This window comes from Ictidomys tridecemlineatus, chromosome 7 (assembly GCF_052094955.1).
Source record: "Ictidomys tridecemlineatus isolate mIctTri1 chromosome 7, mIctTri1.hap1, whole genome shotgun sequence".
NCBI lineage: Eukaryota > Metazoa > Chordata > Mammalia > Rodentia > Sciuridae > Ictidomys > Ictidomys tridecemlineatus.
This window is the reverse complement of record NC_135483.1, coordinates 143,060,710-143,079,397: the sequence shown is the minus strand read 5'-3', so window position 1 is coordinate 143,079,397 and position 18,688 is coordinate 143,060,710. Positions and strand designations below refer to the sequence as shown.

The 18,688-nt window shown below is 36.3% G+C and overlaps 1 protein-coding gene across 1 annotated transcript in view; it reads left to right on the top strand.

Annotated features, from left to right (window-relative positions):
• Chn1 (chimerin 1) overlaps positions 1-18,688 on the top strand; it is a 171,163-nt gene that overhangs the window by 31,957 nt on the left and 120,518 nt on the right. Inside the window, exons 3-4 of the mRNA XM_005324616.4 lie at positions 12,850-12,888; positions 16,830-16,885. Coding sequence (XP_005324673.1) covers positions 12,850-12,888; positions 16,830-16,885 — 95 coding nt within the window. The remainder of the gene's footprint in view (positions 1-12,849; positions 12,889-16,829; positions 16,886-18,688) is intronic.

Below are 18,688 nucleotides of genomic sequence, written 5' to 3'. Positions count from 1 at the left end.
TCACTGAGTAAAGAACTCAGCAGGCCAGAGAGCAAGCTGTAGAGATACCTGGGGAGAACATTCCAGACTGAGGAAACAGCTAAATGAAAGTGTACCTCATGTGTCTGATGAATGGCAAGGGAACGAGAGCCCGAAGAAGAGTAAGCAAAAGGGAGAGGAGCGAATGAATCATGAAGTGAGGGGCACAGATTATTTCGGAGTTTTGCAGGCGAGTGATTCTGGAAAATCTTTGGGTGTGCACATTGCTTGGTCTTGTGAAAATGCAGATTCCGGTTCACAGATGAGGGTTAGGTCCTATATTCTACATTTCTTTTTTTTCTAATTTTTAAAAATTTGTTATATATGACAATAGAATGCATTACAATTCATATTACATATATAATGCACAATTTTTCATGTCTCTGGTTGTACACAAAGTAGAGTCACACCATTTGTGTCTTCATACGTGTACTTAGTGTAATGATGTCCATCTCATTCCACCGTCTTTCCTACCCCCTCCCCTGCCTCCTCCCCTTTACCCTATCTAGAGTTCATCTAATCCTCCCATGTCCCCCTCCCTAACTGCTTTATGGATCAGCATCCTTAAATCAGAGAAAACATTCAGCATTTGGTTTTTTGGGGTTGGCTAACTTCACTTAGCATTATATTTTCCAACTCCATCCATTTACCTGCAAATGCTATGATTTTATTCTCTTTTAATGCTGAATAATATTCCATTGCATAAATACACCACATTTTCTTTATGCATTCATCTACTGAAGGGTATCTGGGTTTACAGTTTCACTATTGTGAATTTTGCTGCTATAAACATTGATGTGGCTGTGTCCCTGTAGTATGCTGTTTTTAAGTCCTTTGGGTTTACACTGAGGAGTGGGATAGCTGGGTCAAATGGTGGTTCCATTCCTAGTTTTCCAAGGTTTCTCCATACTGCTTTCCATCTCAGAAGAAGATATACAGTTATTGAACATTTTTTCATATATTTGTTCATTATCTCTAGCAATTAGAGAAATGCAAATCAAAACTACTTTAAGATTTCATCTTACTCCAGTCAAAATGGCAGCTATTAAGAATACAGTAAGTGTTGTCGAGTTTGTGGGGAAAAGGCACACTCATACATTGCTGGTGGGACTGCAAATTGATACACTCTGCATTTCTAACAGGTTATCATGTAATGCCAATGTTATGCTTCTCTTTGAATTGCAATCTTTGCAGGCAATTGTAAGGGGGTTGGTTTTTATTTTGAGTTATTCAGAAGCCATTGGAGAGAACCCAGAGTGACATTGTGATGTACGTTTTAACATGATCAGTCATAAATATTAATATCAGTGGTAAATCTATAATCCCTTATCCAAATCCCTAGGGACTGGATGTGTGTTAGAATTCAGAATTTTTCAGACTTTAGTAGTTAATATATTTCATATATGTATGTATAGTATATTTTATAAAACCACCATCAGTATCTGAAGCATTGCTCTAATCACACATTAATAATATTTTTGTAATGAAATGAATGAACAGGCACAATGAGATAAAGACTAAATATTCTAATATCTGTTTACATGAGAATTTTGCTGCCAATGAGTTATAGAGTCTAAAAAGTATAAAAATACTTAAAAATATACTTTCAGGGGCCAGGGATGTGGCTCAAGCGGTAGCGCACTTGCCTGGCATGCGCGCCGCCCGGGTTCGATCCTCAGCACCACATACCAACAAAGATGTTGTGTCCGCCGAGAACTGAAAAATAAATATTAAAAATTCTCTCTCTCTCTCTCTCTCTCCTCTCTCACTCTCTCTTTACAAAAAAATATATATATATATACTTTCAGATTCAGTCAGACCAGGGTTTGCTGTCAAATGAGTTATAAAAGTGCTTTCACGGGCTGGAGCTGGGACTGGGGCTGGGGCTGGGGCTCGGGCTCAGTGGTAGAGCACTTGCCTTGCATGTATGAGATATTGGGTTCGATCCTCAGCACCACATGAAGATGAATAAATAAAGATACGTGTCCATCTATGACTAAAAATATATTTTTAAATAGTGCTTTCATTTTTCAAAGCATTTGTTTTTTATAATTCAGAAAACATGGACTTTTGTTGCTGTTTTACTTCCAGTTAGTTGCTCCTCTTTTTTTTTTGTGGCAGTACTGGGATTGAACCCAGGGCCTCATGCATGCCAGTCAAGCGCTCTACCACTGAGCTACATCTCAACCCTGCAACAACTTTTTCCTTCCTTCCTTCCTTCCTTCCTTCCTCCCTCCCTCCCTTTCTCCCTCCCTCCCCCCCTCTCCCCCCTCCCTCTCTCCCCTCCCTCCCTCCCTCCCTTCCTCCCTTCCTTCCTTCCTCCCTTCCTCCCTTTCTCCCTCCCTCCCCCCCTCTCCCCCCTCCCTCTCTCCCCTCCCTCCCTCCCTCCCTTCCTCCCTTCCTTCCTTCCTCCCTTCCTCCCTCCCTCCTTCCCTTCCTCCCAGGGATTGAACCCAGGGGTGTTTAACCACTGAGCCCCATCCTCAGTTTCTTTTTTATTTTTTGAGACAGGTCTTGCTAAGTTGCTGAGAATCTCCCCGACAAGAACTTCATTAAGACAGTCTAATATGTGTTCATTTTAAGCCTTGTTGAACACAAGTGTCAACGAGAGGCACCACACCCCAAGTCCTTGATGCCTGATTCTCTTCTCAAAGTTAGAAAAATAGGTACCTATCAATTTAAAAGACAAGTTCTCCTTTCCAAAGAGTTTTTACATGTTGATATCCTATACTGTCATGTGTGCAAAGCATAGTTAATTAAAACATGCTGGGCATTTTATTATACTTTGGTACTGTCAGCATGTACTTAGAATTATCCAACTCTGCTCATTTGTGGTTGACATAATATTGCTTCCATATCTGACTTTACTTTCTTGCTTACAGCTGTGTGCAGCCTTATTCCACATTTGGCTCTGTAGCATATAATTTAAAGCAAACTTCTCTGTATTTTTCAGAATACACTTGTTTTCTTCCTTAGTGACTGAGTGATTTTCCCAGAGAGGTTCAGCTGAGCAGAAATGCATTTGGAAACTATCATAAGATTGAGGAATGCTGTGATCTTTTTCTCATCTCCATTACCTGTGATATCAAAGTATTTGTAATAGGAGCTTTTATCTTTTCTTTTACCGTAGATTTTTATGTAAAGGTAGTATATCCTATTTTCTGAGTACTTGTCCTATTGATAAAGCTTGAAGACAATGATGTAAGGGAGACTTTGAAAGGTTGCTTTAAGCTTGCTGGCAAAATGACATATTGAGTCTCATCACTGAGGAGTTATTATCTATGAGTCTGTACTAAAGGATAATGCACAGTCAAATAAGTATGTTATTTTGCCTACTCCTAGCCCATAGAATATGGTGATGGATTCCTTTTCCAAGGGCAAGGGTCCAGGTGGGCCACTGCTACAAAACTGTATTGTAGTGTACAGCAAGCATGGTTTAGAAATAATTTGTCCCAAAGGATAATAATAACAACATTGTGATTTTCCCTTGAAGAAAAGAACAAGGAAGGTATATACTGGGTCTGCTGAAGGAAGTGAGGGCATTTGCAATAACTAAGTTAATAGTCCTTAGCTGACTAGAAAGTCACCAACAAGAGTATAGTTTTTAATCTATTATTTTCCAGAATTTGTATTTATAAAAAATAAAAATTCTGTGGAGTATTCAGTGGATTATGTTTTAGTATTGAAAATTTTAAGTGCTATGAATAGTTAAAATTCTAAGTTGTTTTGTCTGGAAATGTGTTTATCATGTGTGGGTGTATATATACACATATATGTATATATTATTTTAAAATATATGACATCTGGTATATTCTTTTAAGGCTAAATTATAAGAATTTCATAAAAATCAATTTATTGCATTTTAATAATGGACATGGGATGCCAATAAGTAGAGGGTATACTTTTTTGCCAGTGATGAGTTTTGTGTTTTTACTCTTATTTTCTGGGGTGGAGGGCTTCAGGGACTATGATAATTTTACTAAAGGTATAATTTTTTTTTTTTTTTTTTTTTTGTTACCTAACAAAATCCAAATGGGAGCCATTTGGGAATGCTGAGTTTTTATTGAGAGACTTGGCAGGAACTAAATGTCTTATTGAAGTTCCTTTTTAGAAACCCTTTGAGTGAGTAGGTCTATCTGAGGACCTTCTATAAGTATGCCAGCGTGTTAGCATAAACATTATCAGAAATCACTAAATCCTGTAAGGAGAAAACCTCAAAGGTATGACTTGTTGTCTAGAAGTAGAAATAGCTGGTTGGAAAATGACCCCTGTTACCTTGCATTTGAGTCAAATGACCCAATTACTGTGTGTAGCTCTTTGTTTCCAAAAGTATACTGAAAAGATTTGAGTGAGCAGAAGGACTTTGTGTAGTCTGTTTGCTGGGGCTGCCAAGCTGGTGAGAGGAAGCTTTGCTTAGGTCTTTAATTAAAGGCCAAGCCTGAGTTTTGAGAAGGAGAGCGTTCCAAGTTGGCTTCAGTTACATTTAGGAGGTTTTGCTTGCCCAGGCTGTGGGTCGTTGGTGAGAGGTTGAGCATTGCATTTGCAAAATGTTTGCTTCTGGAGATCTCTGATGAATTTACATGTGAACACTGTAGTTGGACCTTCTCAGAAGGAGTTTTCCCTCATGTTTTAATAGTTGTGGATCATTGTTCTCTAAAGCATTAAAAATAATTATCTTTGGTTTTAAGAATAGTTTATTTCCATTACAGTTGAATCATAACACATCAGTTTTCAATCTTATAGCTATTTTAAATGACTTTTTTGCTTCTAAGGGTGAATTTAGCTGACCTGATTTGGTTGTGACTTTGTAGGGTGAATTTTAATTATCTTAGTTGAAATGCTTCTTTCCACATTTTGAAGCATTTTTCTAGGAAAAAAGTTTAGTCAGGATGTGAATGAAGTACCTAGAAATGTAGCATAGCTCATTTTATTTGTTTCCTCCTTAGTTTTGAGTTCTGTGTTATTATAATCCTTTAAATTTTACTGTGAATATGTTTCTAAGAAACATATTCCTTTTGGAGTAAGGAACTTAGCTGTTTTCTTTGTGTCATTCAAATAATAGCATAAACACTTATTTGGAATTTATAGCTTATATGAAGTCCTTGTTTTTTTAAAAATATCACTTATAATAAAAGAGTTTTGTGGTCATAAGCATGTTATCATTTTAGTGTGTCCAAATTTGGTACAGAAACAGAACATCAGCAGGTGGGGATGAATCATTCATGCTTTGCATTTGGGGAATAAAGCAGTTCAGGGACTCTCTTGCCAGGTGGTTGAAAGGTGAGCCTTCATTTGAAGGGAAGATGCTATGTTTGTTGTTAGTGAATATTCTTTTTACAGAAATCAAAATTATTTTTAAAGGTGGATATGCTTTAAAATATAAGTTTTAGAGTGTTAGCCATTAGTCTAAACTTCGTTTAAAATGCATCAGTTCTTTTGAGAAATTCATCATATTTTTTAAAGTCATAAAAGCCTTTGAGTCTAATGCAATAAAGAGCTTGAATTTAACTTTAATTTGTTCTAGAATGAACTACTTATCTTTTAAAATAAAAAGTTAATCAGGCTTAAAGTTCAAGAGTACTTGAACTTTTAGTACTGTTCTAAACCGAAGAATGCTTAAGATATAAATATATAATAGTATAAAAAACTATACATAATAAAAAGAATGAAATAAATTTTTTTATTTTCAAAGATGATTCATTTTAACATCTATCAATGCATTAGATGTAGTAGATAGGATCTAACTGAAGAAACCGTAAGAATTTATTCATTCTGATAATGATTTATTTCTCCCAAATTAGGACCGTTAAGGTATTTATAAATAGATTTAATTCTATCAATAAATGAAACATTTGGGTATCTCCTAAATGGCCCTAATATCATAAAGTTGTAGTATATTAAAGATAATATCCTGTCAGATATGGTGGTGCATGCTTATAATCCCAGTAACTTGGGGAGGTTGAGGCAGGGGGATCACCAGTTTGAGCCAGCATCAAGACCCTGTCTCAAAACAAAAACAAACTGGGGGTATAGTTCAGTGATCCAGTGATCATGGGTTAAATCTTCAGTATCACCAAAAAAGAAAGAAAAAGAAAAAAGAAAAAAAAAATTCTAGTAACTTTCACTAGAAATTTTACATTATTGTTTAAAGCCACAGGTAAATAACTTGAAATTTTTAATATTTAAAGGAAAAATGAATAATCTGTAATATTTAGAGAAGAAATACAAAATATTAAATGTAACACTAAATCTTAAAATCTGTACCTTGCAGTTTTAAAAAGTAAGGAAAATTAGAATTAGTTTTCATAAACGTGATAGAATGTTTAGATAAAATTTCCTTGATTTGAAATTCTACCAGTTAACCAAGAGAGGAAAGAATTTAGTTCCCTTTTCCATAATTCTTGAAATTCAGCCGATTCAGTTACAACAGGGAGCAGAAGACCCACAGAGATCATGAAGGCATGTTCACAGACTTTATTAAGAAGGTGGTGGCCTGGGGCAGTAGCTCAGTTGACAAAGTGCTTGCCTCACATGCACAAGGTCCTGCGTTCAATCCCCCCCCACACACACACACACAAACAAAGAATGTGTTGCTTCATGTTATGTAAGTGTGCAAAAGAGCTGTGGATGATTAAGAACCTCAGACTAGGAAGGTGAGTTTTTGGTGGTGTGTTCATTTCAAGAGTCCACATAAAACAATTAAAGTCCCTAGTGGAACTTATAAAGATATGTGTCCATCTTCAAAAAAAATCTTTTAAAATTATGTAGGCGTTTTTCTAAATCATTAGTAAAGAAGCCTTTCTCCCCCTGGTTTTGGAAGAGAATAATGCCCCAAAGCCATTCAAGAATTTATTAACTTAACATCCGTTGTATGTGATAAGTTAACTCTCATTCTTCTAGAAAGAGGGTTCCCCCCCTTGACATGGGAAAAGTCGAGTCAGGCTTGGTTCTGTTACAGAACTCTCTAATTTTGAATTTCAGGAATAGAAGAGTGGGGTGATATTTCTTTCTTCCCAGCAGGGTTTGGAAAAAATTGGGGTCACTGACTTCAACAACTAATTTTTGCATTATGAAGAGGTTGAGGCAGCTTTCCTAAGCCTCTCCAACTCCCCCTCTCAGTTCCCTACATGTCCTACCTACCCTTTGCCTCCTAAGGGAGTTGTACAAGCAGCTGTTCTCAAGAGAAAGATCCACACAAAGGTATCTAAGGTCTAAGAAAAACTCACAATTTGTAAGCGGTCTACTTCAAATAGCATCTTATTTAACTGCTGGGTTTCTGTTGTCACGACTAAAAGGCTCAGGGGTCACTCTAGTTAAACTGGGCTAACTGGGCTGCACGAAATAACCACACAAGAGACACAAATTATCTTTTTCTTTGGGATCGATGTGAAGGCTCCTCTGACCTTAAGGGTCCGCAGAAAGAGAGAGAGCGCGAGAGCACATGCTGACCCCTTTTATTGAGGAGAAGCTATTCAAATGAGGCAAGGGGTCAGGTTTCAGGGGGCTGAGTCTATCTTCATGATGTCCACTGTCAGCAGGTTGACTGACACCTGGGTAGGCCACACCCAAGGGCACAGTAAGGGAAGGGGACACACACAAGGCACTTCCATGGAAGATTCTATCCTAAACAGGGCAAGGGGTTATATTACAAAGGAACAGGTGAGCATAACTTCACCCATGGGGCTGTAGCAAGACACACTCATGCACAAGACACCGACCCTCGAACCCAAGAAGGGTGGGGAAAGCTCTTCCACATTTCTGTGACTGAGCGCCTCAGCACCCAGCCAGGGATTGTGACTTAGTCATGTGTAAGGTTGGTCTCCCACATTTAACCCTCCCTTGGATATAGACTTTAAAGGCTTATGTTATATATCACCAGGTGCTTCCTAGAGACTTACACTCCACCTTCTACCTCCACCCCAGCAAAAAAGATTGCTAGGAAAAGACTTTGATTTTTGTTTTTATTTTTTGTGGTGTTGGAGATGAAAACCCCTACCACTTAGCCACACCTCTAGTGGAAAAGACTGAGAGAATCCAAATGAGCTCTTAAGTGTCACTAGTAATTAGAATGTTTTAATATTAAAAGAACTCATTAAACTTTTCTCCCAATATAATTTGGCCACATGATTGTGATCTGTAGCATCTTGGAAAATGTCTTCTGTAATGACATAAGTGTATAAGGAAGAACAAAATAGTAAAGAATTCATGACTAAGGTGGTTCACAGTGGCTTGTGGCTGGTGTGGTAATACTGTGTTCTTAAATTCACTGTTGGTGATGGCAAGAGAGGCTACGTATTTATTAATGGTGTCTAGGTGCAAGGTAGTTTTATGCTATATGTAATACCTAACTTAATCCTTATAGTATAGTGGCACACCCTCCTCCACAAAAAATCTTAATTAAGCTTCTCCAGAAATCTTTACCATAATTGATCTTAGGACTCTCAGCACAAGAATCTCTACAAAACAGTTCAGTGTAGTTAAACTTCTTATTTCCTGTTGCTCTATCTTACTTGGCCTGGAAGAGATCAGCCCTCCAGGTGCTGAATGCTCCTTTACTAGTTTTCCACAAATATTTATGGACTATTTAATATAAATAACAACATATATGATAGTTTGTAAAAGTGTGCTTGCAAATGCAGAGTGTGATAAGAAAAACAGATTCTTTTAACTAGGCCCCTGTCCTTGGGATGGAGCTTCACAGAGATGTTTACCTTTCAAAGATAATTGGGCTCCAAAGTAACAGCTGTCAGGGGGAGGGAAGAAAGGGGAGAAGCTCTCCCCTTCTCAGGTACTGTCCTTGAAAGTTTAACTTGTCCAGAACAGTGAAAGAAAAAGCTTCTTTTGTGTGAACTTCTGCAGACTGTAAACTTCTGAGCCCCTCACCTTATATGCTGGGTATAAAGTTCTGAAACTGCCTGAACTCAGGGTTCAGGGGATTGATTACAGAGATAGCAAACCTGTGTTGTTGCTATTCCCATTTTTAAATATTTTTATCCCACTTTCTACGTTAAGAAATAAAGATTCAGAGAGGTAGTAAAATTTTCAAAGTCATACAGCAAGAAAATGTTGGTGTTCTACGAAAGCCCTGTCTTGCACAAAGTACACAGTTTTTGAGTCAGGACTTTGAGAAGTAGTGTGTGTCTGTGTGTGTGTGTCTTTGTCTCTGTGTCTCTGTTTCTTTGTCTCTCTCTGTCTCTAAGTGAAAGTGATCTCCAGGAGGCCCTTACTGCTCATAGGTTCAGGATTTACACAGGGTCTACATAGTGTTAGGGCCAACTACAAAGTTAGAGGGTTCTGTGTCACCAAGATGTCCCTCACTTCTTGCACCAACTGCAAGATGTTGCATTTAGGTTCTCTGATTTTCTAGACTCAACAGAACTCTCTAAACACTCAGATACTGGCAGTCATGATTTGTTTCAGGGAAAGATTGCAGTCAGTTTGGTCAAGAAGCGAAGCATATAGGACAGAGTCCAGGAGAAAAACAAAAGTAGAGCCTTGGCTGTCTTGTCTCCATCCAGTCAGGATGCATACCTTTCACGTATGTGTGTGTGACAGTACAAATGGAGTACTTCAACCACAGGATGTCTCCCAAGCTAGTGCTCAGAGGTTTTATTGAGACTTTATTACATACACCTGGTCGATGGGTTGCCCTTCCATTTGTTCAAATTATACTACCCAAAAACCCTACCCTAAATTATTATTCTATGGCTAGACCCAGGCAAACAGATTATGTGCTGGGAGCCAAGGCAAAGGTCAGATCTTTTCTGTGGCAAGGCTAAATTCTTCACTGTACAAGGTTCCCAGTCTGGTGCAGTGCCAGCTTCCTTCATGGGGTGTCATCCATATGGTGGATCACTTCCTTTTATATTTCAGAGCCTGACAGGGAGGTTGGGACAGACATGAATTATGAATGAGCATTAAGAGAGTGAATTTATATTCTCCTGTTATAAACCCTGGACCAACCACACATCATCCTCCTTAGAATTGGATGACAGTATAATAGCAATTGTTTATCATCAGTGAAATTGTAAAAATTACTGGAATGCTTACCGACAAAATTTTTCTAATTTTGAAAAAACACAAATGAATTACTTATGATTTTCTTATTTGGACAAAGTTCAATATAATTAGTCCCTCCTACATAAATGTACACACACACACCCTAGCAGAGGAAATGTATGTGTGCTTGTCCCCGCATTAAAGTCATGTTTCATTCTGACTTTTTTTTTTTTTTTTTAGTACTAGAGATTGAACCCAAGGGCACACATTTAGCAACATCACCAACCCCCTTTTTATTTTTTATTTTAAGACAGGCTCTTACTAGGTTGCTTACAATTTCCCTGATTTTCTGAGGCTAGCTTCAAATCTGCCATCCTCCTGTCTTAGCCTCCGGAGCCACTAGGATTACAGGCATGCACCATCATTCCCAGCTTCATTCTGATATTCTTTTTTGGGGGGGAGTGGGGGGTACTGGAGATTGAACTCAGGGGCAATCGACCACTGAGTCACGTCCCAGCCCTATTTTGTATTTTACTTAGAGACAGGGTCTCACTTAATTGCTTAGTGCCTCGCTTTTGCTGAGGCTGGCTTTGAACTTGAGATTGTCCTTGCCTCAGCTTCAGAAGCTGCTGGGATTACAGGCATGCACTGCTGCACCTGACTTCCATTTCGACTTTTTATCATCACTGGGCAAGTTCACTTGAAGTAGCATTTTCCCTAAATGATGGCTTAGTATCTACAGTCAATCTTCATTATTCATAAGTTAGGTATTTGTAAATTTGCCTACTCACTAGCATTCACTTGTAACCCTCCAACAAATACTTATGGCATTCTTGTGGTCATCTACAAATATTCACAGAGCTGTAAAAAATCTGAGTGTTTGACTTGCCTGTTCTAAGCTAGGATCAGACAAAATCCATTTCCTTTTTTCAGTTTTCACAGTGCAAAGTATCCTTTTTGTGTTCTGCTTAGTGCCATGAAGTTTGCATTTTTGTGGGTTTTTTTTTTTTTTTTTTTTTTGGGTGGTGGTGGTTGTGATGATTCTGCTGTTTAAAATGACCTCCAAGCATAGTGCTGTGAAGCTGTCTTGTGTTCTTTTTTTTTTTTTTTTTTTTTTTTTTTTTTTTTTTTTTTTTTTTAAAGAGAGAGTGAGAGAGAGGGGGACAGAGAGAGAGAGAGAATTTTAACATTTATTTATTCTTAGTTCTTGGCGGACACAACATCTTTGTTGGTATGTGGTGCTGCTGAGGATCGAACCCGGGCCGCACGCATGCTAGGCGAGCGCGCTACCGCTTGAGCCACATCCCCAGCCCCCTGTCTTGTGTTCTTAAGGGCAAAAAGGCCGTAGTACTTCTCATGGAGAAAAGCTTCTTACAGGCATGAGTTACAGTGGCTGTTGGCTGTGAGGTCAATGTTAATGAATCAACAGCATACACTAAACAAGGTGTCTTTAGAGAAACACACATAAAGCAATGCTGTTATTGATTGGTTAATGAAAATGCTGTGACTAGAGGCACACAGGAACCTAACTCTGTGTTTCCTTTAAGAGCAGTGGTTCAGTGTTTGCTGCTAAATTTAATGTTAGTGGTGATTTATAGAAAATAACTACTACAATAAGTGAGAATAAACTGTATTTGCTGCCATTACTTCATTGTCCATTTATTCATGTAATTTTTTATTTCTTCTTTAAGCAAACATATTTGAACATTTCTGGGCTCCACGTGACAGAATTTTCTCTTTATGTACTTAAATGCCCCCTACTTATAGTCTTGCTGTGTCCCTCTGACTCAGAGTGTTTGTGTGGTTTATGATAACACATCATAAATGAAGTGTGAGGTTACATTTTAAAGCTTGGGAATTGAAGGCTGAATGTTTTGGTTCCATGGCCATTTTGAGCTTCCTGTTCAACCTTCTCAATAAACTTTCTAGAATTTTTCTTGCCTCCTTGGGCAAGATTTGTAGGACCAGATTTGTCAGTGGTTTTGTATTAAATGCCAGCAGAGCCAGGGGATATGACTGGCCTTATCTTTCCACACTAAACACATGATACATCTTCCAGTTTAGTCACATAGTCTCGCAGGTGGGGCTTCTGGCTGGCAGAAAGATTCCTCAGCTAGGTGTTTCTGATGAGAAGTCAGACCACACTGGCTTGTTCCATTTCTCTAATTAATCCATCTCCCTCATGTGTTTTGTCTTCCTTCTCTTCCCACTGTCTTTTAAATCTGTACTCAACCATAATGAGGGAAATGGACTTGAAGAGCAGATGTTCACCTCCTATTCTTTGTGGTTCCCTGGAGAGAGACTCTTCCATGGAGGTGTTTCTCATTTCCTGGCTTTGATTGTCCAGGACATGTTGAATTAGGATCTGTGATACTGCTATTCTTCTCTTTTCATGTTACCAAGACCTATTACACAGGAATCCCCCAAGTGGAACAGGGGTGGGGGAATAGAGAAATACTCAACACTTCTAGAGATTAAAATTATTTGATCAGTTTGACTGAAAAAGAAAAATTCTAATGATTTCAGGGCTCTTTCAGTGAAATAATCATTAAGCCCAAATAAATAATAACTATTGAGTATTATATCACGGTTCTAAGAAATGAGTACCCGGAGTAAAAATCAATGGGTACAGTAAATTTCTTTGAACATTTTTGTAAAACTGTAGTCTAAGAAAGGAAGAACCAAGGCTAAAAAACCTGAATGTTCTTTAGTTCTTAATGCAATGCCTAGACAAATAGAAGTCAACTAATATATATTAAATGAATTAGAAATTAAAACATCTTTTTAAAATATAAATATTCAGTAGTATTAATTTTATATTTATTCTTTCAGATACAGATGAATATAGACCTCCTGTTTGGAAATCTTACTGTAAGTATACAAATAAATTTAATTGTGTGTGATATAGTGTTATAAGTAACATAAGCATATTGGGATCATTAGCTATAAAGACTCATTCTATTATGTACCCATTATTGAAAAATTAATTCACAACAAAGAAATAATTGTGTTACAAGTATTTCCACAAAATCTGTATCCTGTTGGAGTGTGTGAAGTACAACTCCTTGCAGAATTCCATGTCGGAGACCCTGAGATCACTTGCTCAGAATGGCTGATAAGACCAATGCACGGAGGAGCTGAGAATTCAAGCATTCTAACTCTTCTGATCCTCATCCTTTATATGACAAAAGTAATATATACATGATGATAAGCTGAGAAGTTGTGTTAATTAAAAAATGAGTCAAAACATGTAGAAGAAAAGTGATCTTTTTGATAATATTCTCAAAATATGAGAACACAGTTATCCTTCCTTCCTTTTTTATGATGCTGGGCCCTTGAACATGCCAAAATGATGCAGGTGAAAAGGAACCAGCATTGCCGAGAAGCTCAATGGTGGCTGTCATCTATAGCCAGGTTTTTACGATGCTAGGGCCTCACATGTGTTAGGCAAGTGCAAGAGGAACATTAGATTTCTATATTGCTCTTTAAACTTTCCATTAGAATAAATATTTCTTTGAGAGAATGGAGGTTCTTAGTCCTTTATTTTCCTTCTTTACTAGAGAATATCATTTATTAAGCAAGAGAGAGTCCTGATTTTTTAAAGCATAGAAATAAAGTTAATATAATCAAAGTAGTTTTTTAAAAACCTATGATTTTACTATTATAGAAACAGTACTGGTTTTTGTATGTTGTCTGTAGTTTAATAAGCAACCTAATATTAACATCTTTGCAAAGGTAGAGAGTTATTCTAAATATTGATGTTTGTAAATTGTTCAGATTTCCTGACTAAAGGAGCAGTAATTCAGGTTCTCATTGATTTATGTTCCCAGAATAGCAGATAATTTTATTTTAATAGGTTGCCACTTTGGGATAATTATAATAACTAAAATATGAATAGTCTGTAAATATGGCAATTGGTGATTTTTCCCTCCTACTGGAATTTGTAAATTTTTCTTTTGTGAGTTAAGTTCTTAGAATAAAAACTCTCCAAGAAACAGAACTGTAGCCTTTGGGGCAACTAGGAGGACCAAAAGAAATTGAAAAGTAACTTTCTATGATTAGATCTTGAAAAAGCAAATAATTATACCCTTTGAAACCGATGAAGATGAAGGGGAAACTTAGATCAATTCTCATGTGACAATATTGTCAGCGTTTTTCTTTATGAGCTTATCTTCATGTTTGCGCACTGAATAGGTAAATGCTTCCTGATGATAACCAGGTACTACAATATTTGTGCTTTTAATCACAGTCACCATTTCCCTTGCTCTAGTAACTTTCGATGTTCTTCTTGACTATCACTCAGTTATTATAAGTTGAGTTTTTATAGGTTACCGTACTTTCCAGAGCATTTTATTGACAAAGGAATCTAATCTTTTGAGAACTATTACTAAGAGCCAAAACACCTGGTTTTCATCTTCTAGTTATAGTGACTAATATGGAGGAATGGACTTAAGTAATCCTTCTTTTTTACAAATCATGTTTTGCCTTCACTTAAGGAGAAAGTTGATTTACATCCTTGGACTCTCAGAGCCAAATACCAGTGACCCAATAGGCTGAGTCGAGAATCATAAGTTCGAGGCCAGCCTCAACAACTTAGTGAGGCTCAGTCTCAAAAAAGAACTAATGTTGTAGCTCAGTGGTAAAATGCCCCTGGGTTTAATATACCCAGAACTCCTCCATACCCACACACACACTTTTTTTTTTTTTTTTTTTTAAATTTCAGTGCTTTCTCCCCCTTCTTTGTCTCAGAATTACTTTTCTCACATCATCTCTTTAATCTCTAATAAAACTATATTCACAGGAGGATTTTGTTTTGTTTTGATCTGTTCTAGGGATTGAACCCAGGGTCACTCTACGGTTGAGCTACACCCACCCCCTTTTTATTTTCATTTTCAGAAAGGGTCTTATTAAGTTGCTGAATCCGACCTTGAACTTGAGCTCTTTCTACTTTAGCCTCCAGAGTAACTGGATAACAGGCGTGTGCCACCATGCCCAGTTTCACAGTTGTGTGTGTGTGTGGGTTTTTTTTAGTACCAAGGATTGAACTCAGGGGCACTTAACCACTGAGCCACATCCCTAGCTCTTTTTTGGTATATGATTTAGAGATACAGGGTCTCATAGAGTTGCTTAGCGCCTCACTAAGTTGCTGAGGCTGGCTTCGAACTTGTGATTCCCCCTGCTTCAGCCTCCAGAGCTGCTGGGATTATAGGCATGAACCACTGTGCCTTGTCAGAGTTATATTTTTGATAAAAAAAAACACTCTCATGAAATATGAGCTAATGAAATATATCTAAAATTATTTTAATATGTACCACTCAGGGATTTTTGCAGCCATGGGAAAAAGGCAAAGAATACTTTTCTATTAGTAGAATTACAGGCATGACCGAGGAAGTACTTTTGTTATTTATTTATTTTTGTATTACTGGAGACTGCACTAGGGCCTCACATTTGATAGACAACCACTCTAAAACTGAGTTATATCCTCAGCCCTGTTTTTTTGTTTTGTTTTGTTTTGTTTTGTTTTATTTTTTAAATTTTCAAGCATGAAAAGTATATCTTCTTGGTTCCTCTTAAATTGTAGCATTACCCTGATGTAATAACTTAGTGATGAACTTAATGCATTCTGGTAATAAAATATTATTATAAAGAATTATATTTATTATCATTAATCACCTATATGTAGTGACAGCTACTTTTTATTGAGAACTTTCTCTGTGCCAGGGCCTATTTTAAGTCACAATATAGAGCAGTGGTGTGTCTATGTATGTTCTTAGTATATGCTATATATGTATATATACATATACACATACATACAGTCTAATTATATATGTACACAAAAAGCCTAACTGTGTATGTTTAGGTTCCCATGTTTATGTGTATGTTCCCATGGCATATATGAATGAAAATGGTCAGAGATGGAATCAATATAATGACATTCAGTTAAAATGAGTCATGCATTATCTGACAATACTGGATGTCTGGATAGTTTAATGTTATGTTGACAAAACATCTAAGTATTTAACTATAGCATTAATTTAAATTCTTTTATATGTGATTATATATTTAGAAACAGAAAAAAGTTAAATATGAACAAGTTTAAACTTACTTTTTTCAACAGCCACACATCCTATTCATTCTTTTTTTCAATTTAAATCAAAAAGCCTGAAGTAAGCAAGGCTGAAAGTAGGTCATTGGTATCGTATAATTTTCACTGATCCATTTTCAGATACACTTAAAATCATCAGCTCTGTTGGCAAATTATTTTAGTAGGTGAATTATTTCTTTTACTGCATTTAACCCTGTGGCATGAGTGAGTGAATACCTAGTGGTATGAAATGAATAAGTGGTAGTTTTTTTGTCTCAGAAATTTTGCTTTTAAGGAAGATTATATTTGAAGATAGATACTTGAAATATAAATGTGTGTGTTATTTCGAGCCTACTAGCCCTAATTTTAGTTTCAAGTTTAACAACATTGCTAATTTATATCAGATGTATGCTTTAATACAGCCACAATAAGTTAGGGAAAATAAATGGCCAGATTATAGAGAAGAGCTAAGTGTCTAGCACTGATTTGTTATAAAGTAAAAGACATTTGTGGTGGATTATGATTTTTGTTTGTGCTTGCTCTTAGACTTTCACTAAATTTATTTTTATTTGCTTTCTTTGTTTTGTTCACAGCATGATTTAATTTAATAGCAAATAATTCTGTACCAGTTTTCTTATGAACATAGAAATCAGCCAATATGTTATTTCTAATGTGTTCCTAAGTTCTACAAAAGGGAAACTAATTTTTGATTTCTGCCTTCTCACAGTATATCAGCTGCAACAGGAAGCTCCTCATCCTCGAAGGATTACCTGTACTTGTGAGGTGGGTATATTGAAACCATTACAACAAGATTCTTCTCTGTCATTTATTTTCCAAACTGTGACCTTCCTCAGAGGCTTGGTTCTTTGTGAGACTGACCATGTATACTGGTCATGTATGCTAGTTGTCATCATAAAAATTGTTACTCAAATGCATTTTTCTTAACATTTTACTCGACATAATTGCTACTCATTCAGAGACTGTTGTGAACGTCATAGAATATGATAGTGTAGTTTTAAGTGATGCTAGTATTCTTTTCAGTTAATTCATTTTAATTCAGTAATTTCATGTTTTACTCCTTTATTTTTATAAACAAAGTTTGATGGCTGGGGATACAGCTCAGTTAGTAGAGTGTCTGCCTTGCATACAGAAGGCCCTGGGTTCTAATCCCCTGCACCACAACAAAAACAACAAAACAAAAATAAAGTTTGAAGGTGTTATTATAAGATTATTGGAATGTTTTTTTTTTCCATTGAGAGAAAGATTTAACAAATCTTGATGTAAAAAATGAATAAGGCATGGGTGATTCATCAGAAGATACTACATATGACAATATATGAAAAGATTACTAACTTAGTTGATAATAAGAAAAATGCAAATGAAAACACACAGAAAGGCTATTTTCACTTTACAGCCTGATAGAAATTCAAAAGCTTACAGCTTACTTAATTGACAAGACTCTGAGAAAATAGATACTCTTACACATTGCTAATGGGAATATGAAATGTTATGGCTTGATGAGAACTTTATAATACTTAATAAAACTATACCTAAATTTTTCCTTTGACCTACTTCTAGTTTCTAGGGATTTACCCTGGTGAATTACCTGTTCACATGTAAAAGAACATACGTTACAAGTTTTTCATTGTAGGATTGTTAGTAATAGCAGAATATTAGGGAAGAAACTAAATGTGCAAAGGAGTCTGATTGAATTGAATAGAACTTAATGGTAGAAAGAATAAGAAATATAGATAGAAAATGTACATATGTATAGTATGTATGGTCCTTTTTAGTAAGGAAAAATGGAAAATAAGAAAAAGAAGCTTAATTTTACAAAAGAGAAACACAGGAAGAATTAATCAGAGACCAGTGAAATAGCCATTATAAGGAAGGGGTGGGTAGTACTGGGGAGGAGATAGGGATGGTAGTGAGACTTCTGAGGATATATTTTTATATGTGTTGTTGTGACTTTTGAGTTATGTAAATGTTTTACATATTCAACTAACAAAATTAAATAAATGATAAAAATCCTAAAATCAAATAGAAGTAGAAAAACAAATGAACATAAAAATTTATAACATAATCACCAGAAAACTTAACTATACCAACTTAGATGGATGTATTATAAGGACCAAAAAATAAAAGAGGATCTTTAGCTGTGTATAGTATCATTGTTACTGGAAATGATACTTGTATAGTAATCCTGAAATTATTTATCTGTAATTTAAAATAGAGCAAATGAGTAATTATATTGGATTTTTGTGGAACCAGGGTTCTTAGGAGATATAAAGAAGGAATGAGGCAGAGTTGGGGAGTGTGCTGGTTATTCAATTTGAATTATGCTATTTAATATGAATTTACGGATTTTTACAAAATATGTTTTCTCTCTCAGACAATGGAAAGGGTGCTGTGGTTCCATCATAAGAATGCTTAGATTTTGGTTTTGAAATATTTTCTACTAAAAGGAGCCAGAGAAATTCCTGATTTCAGACTGTGGGGAAGAAATCCTGGAATATTTTATTGTATTAGAAAGCAAGGAAACATTCATAATCTGATGGGGACATGTCAAAAAGCCACAGAAGCCTG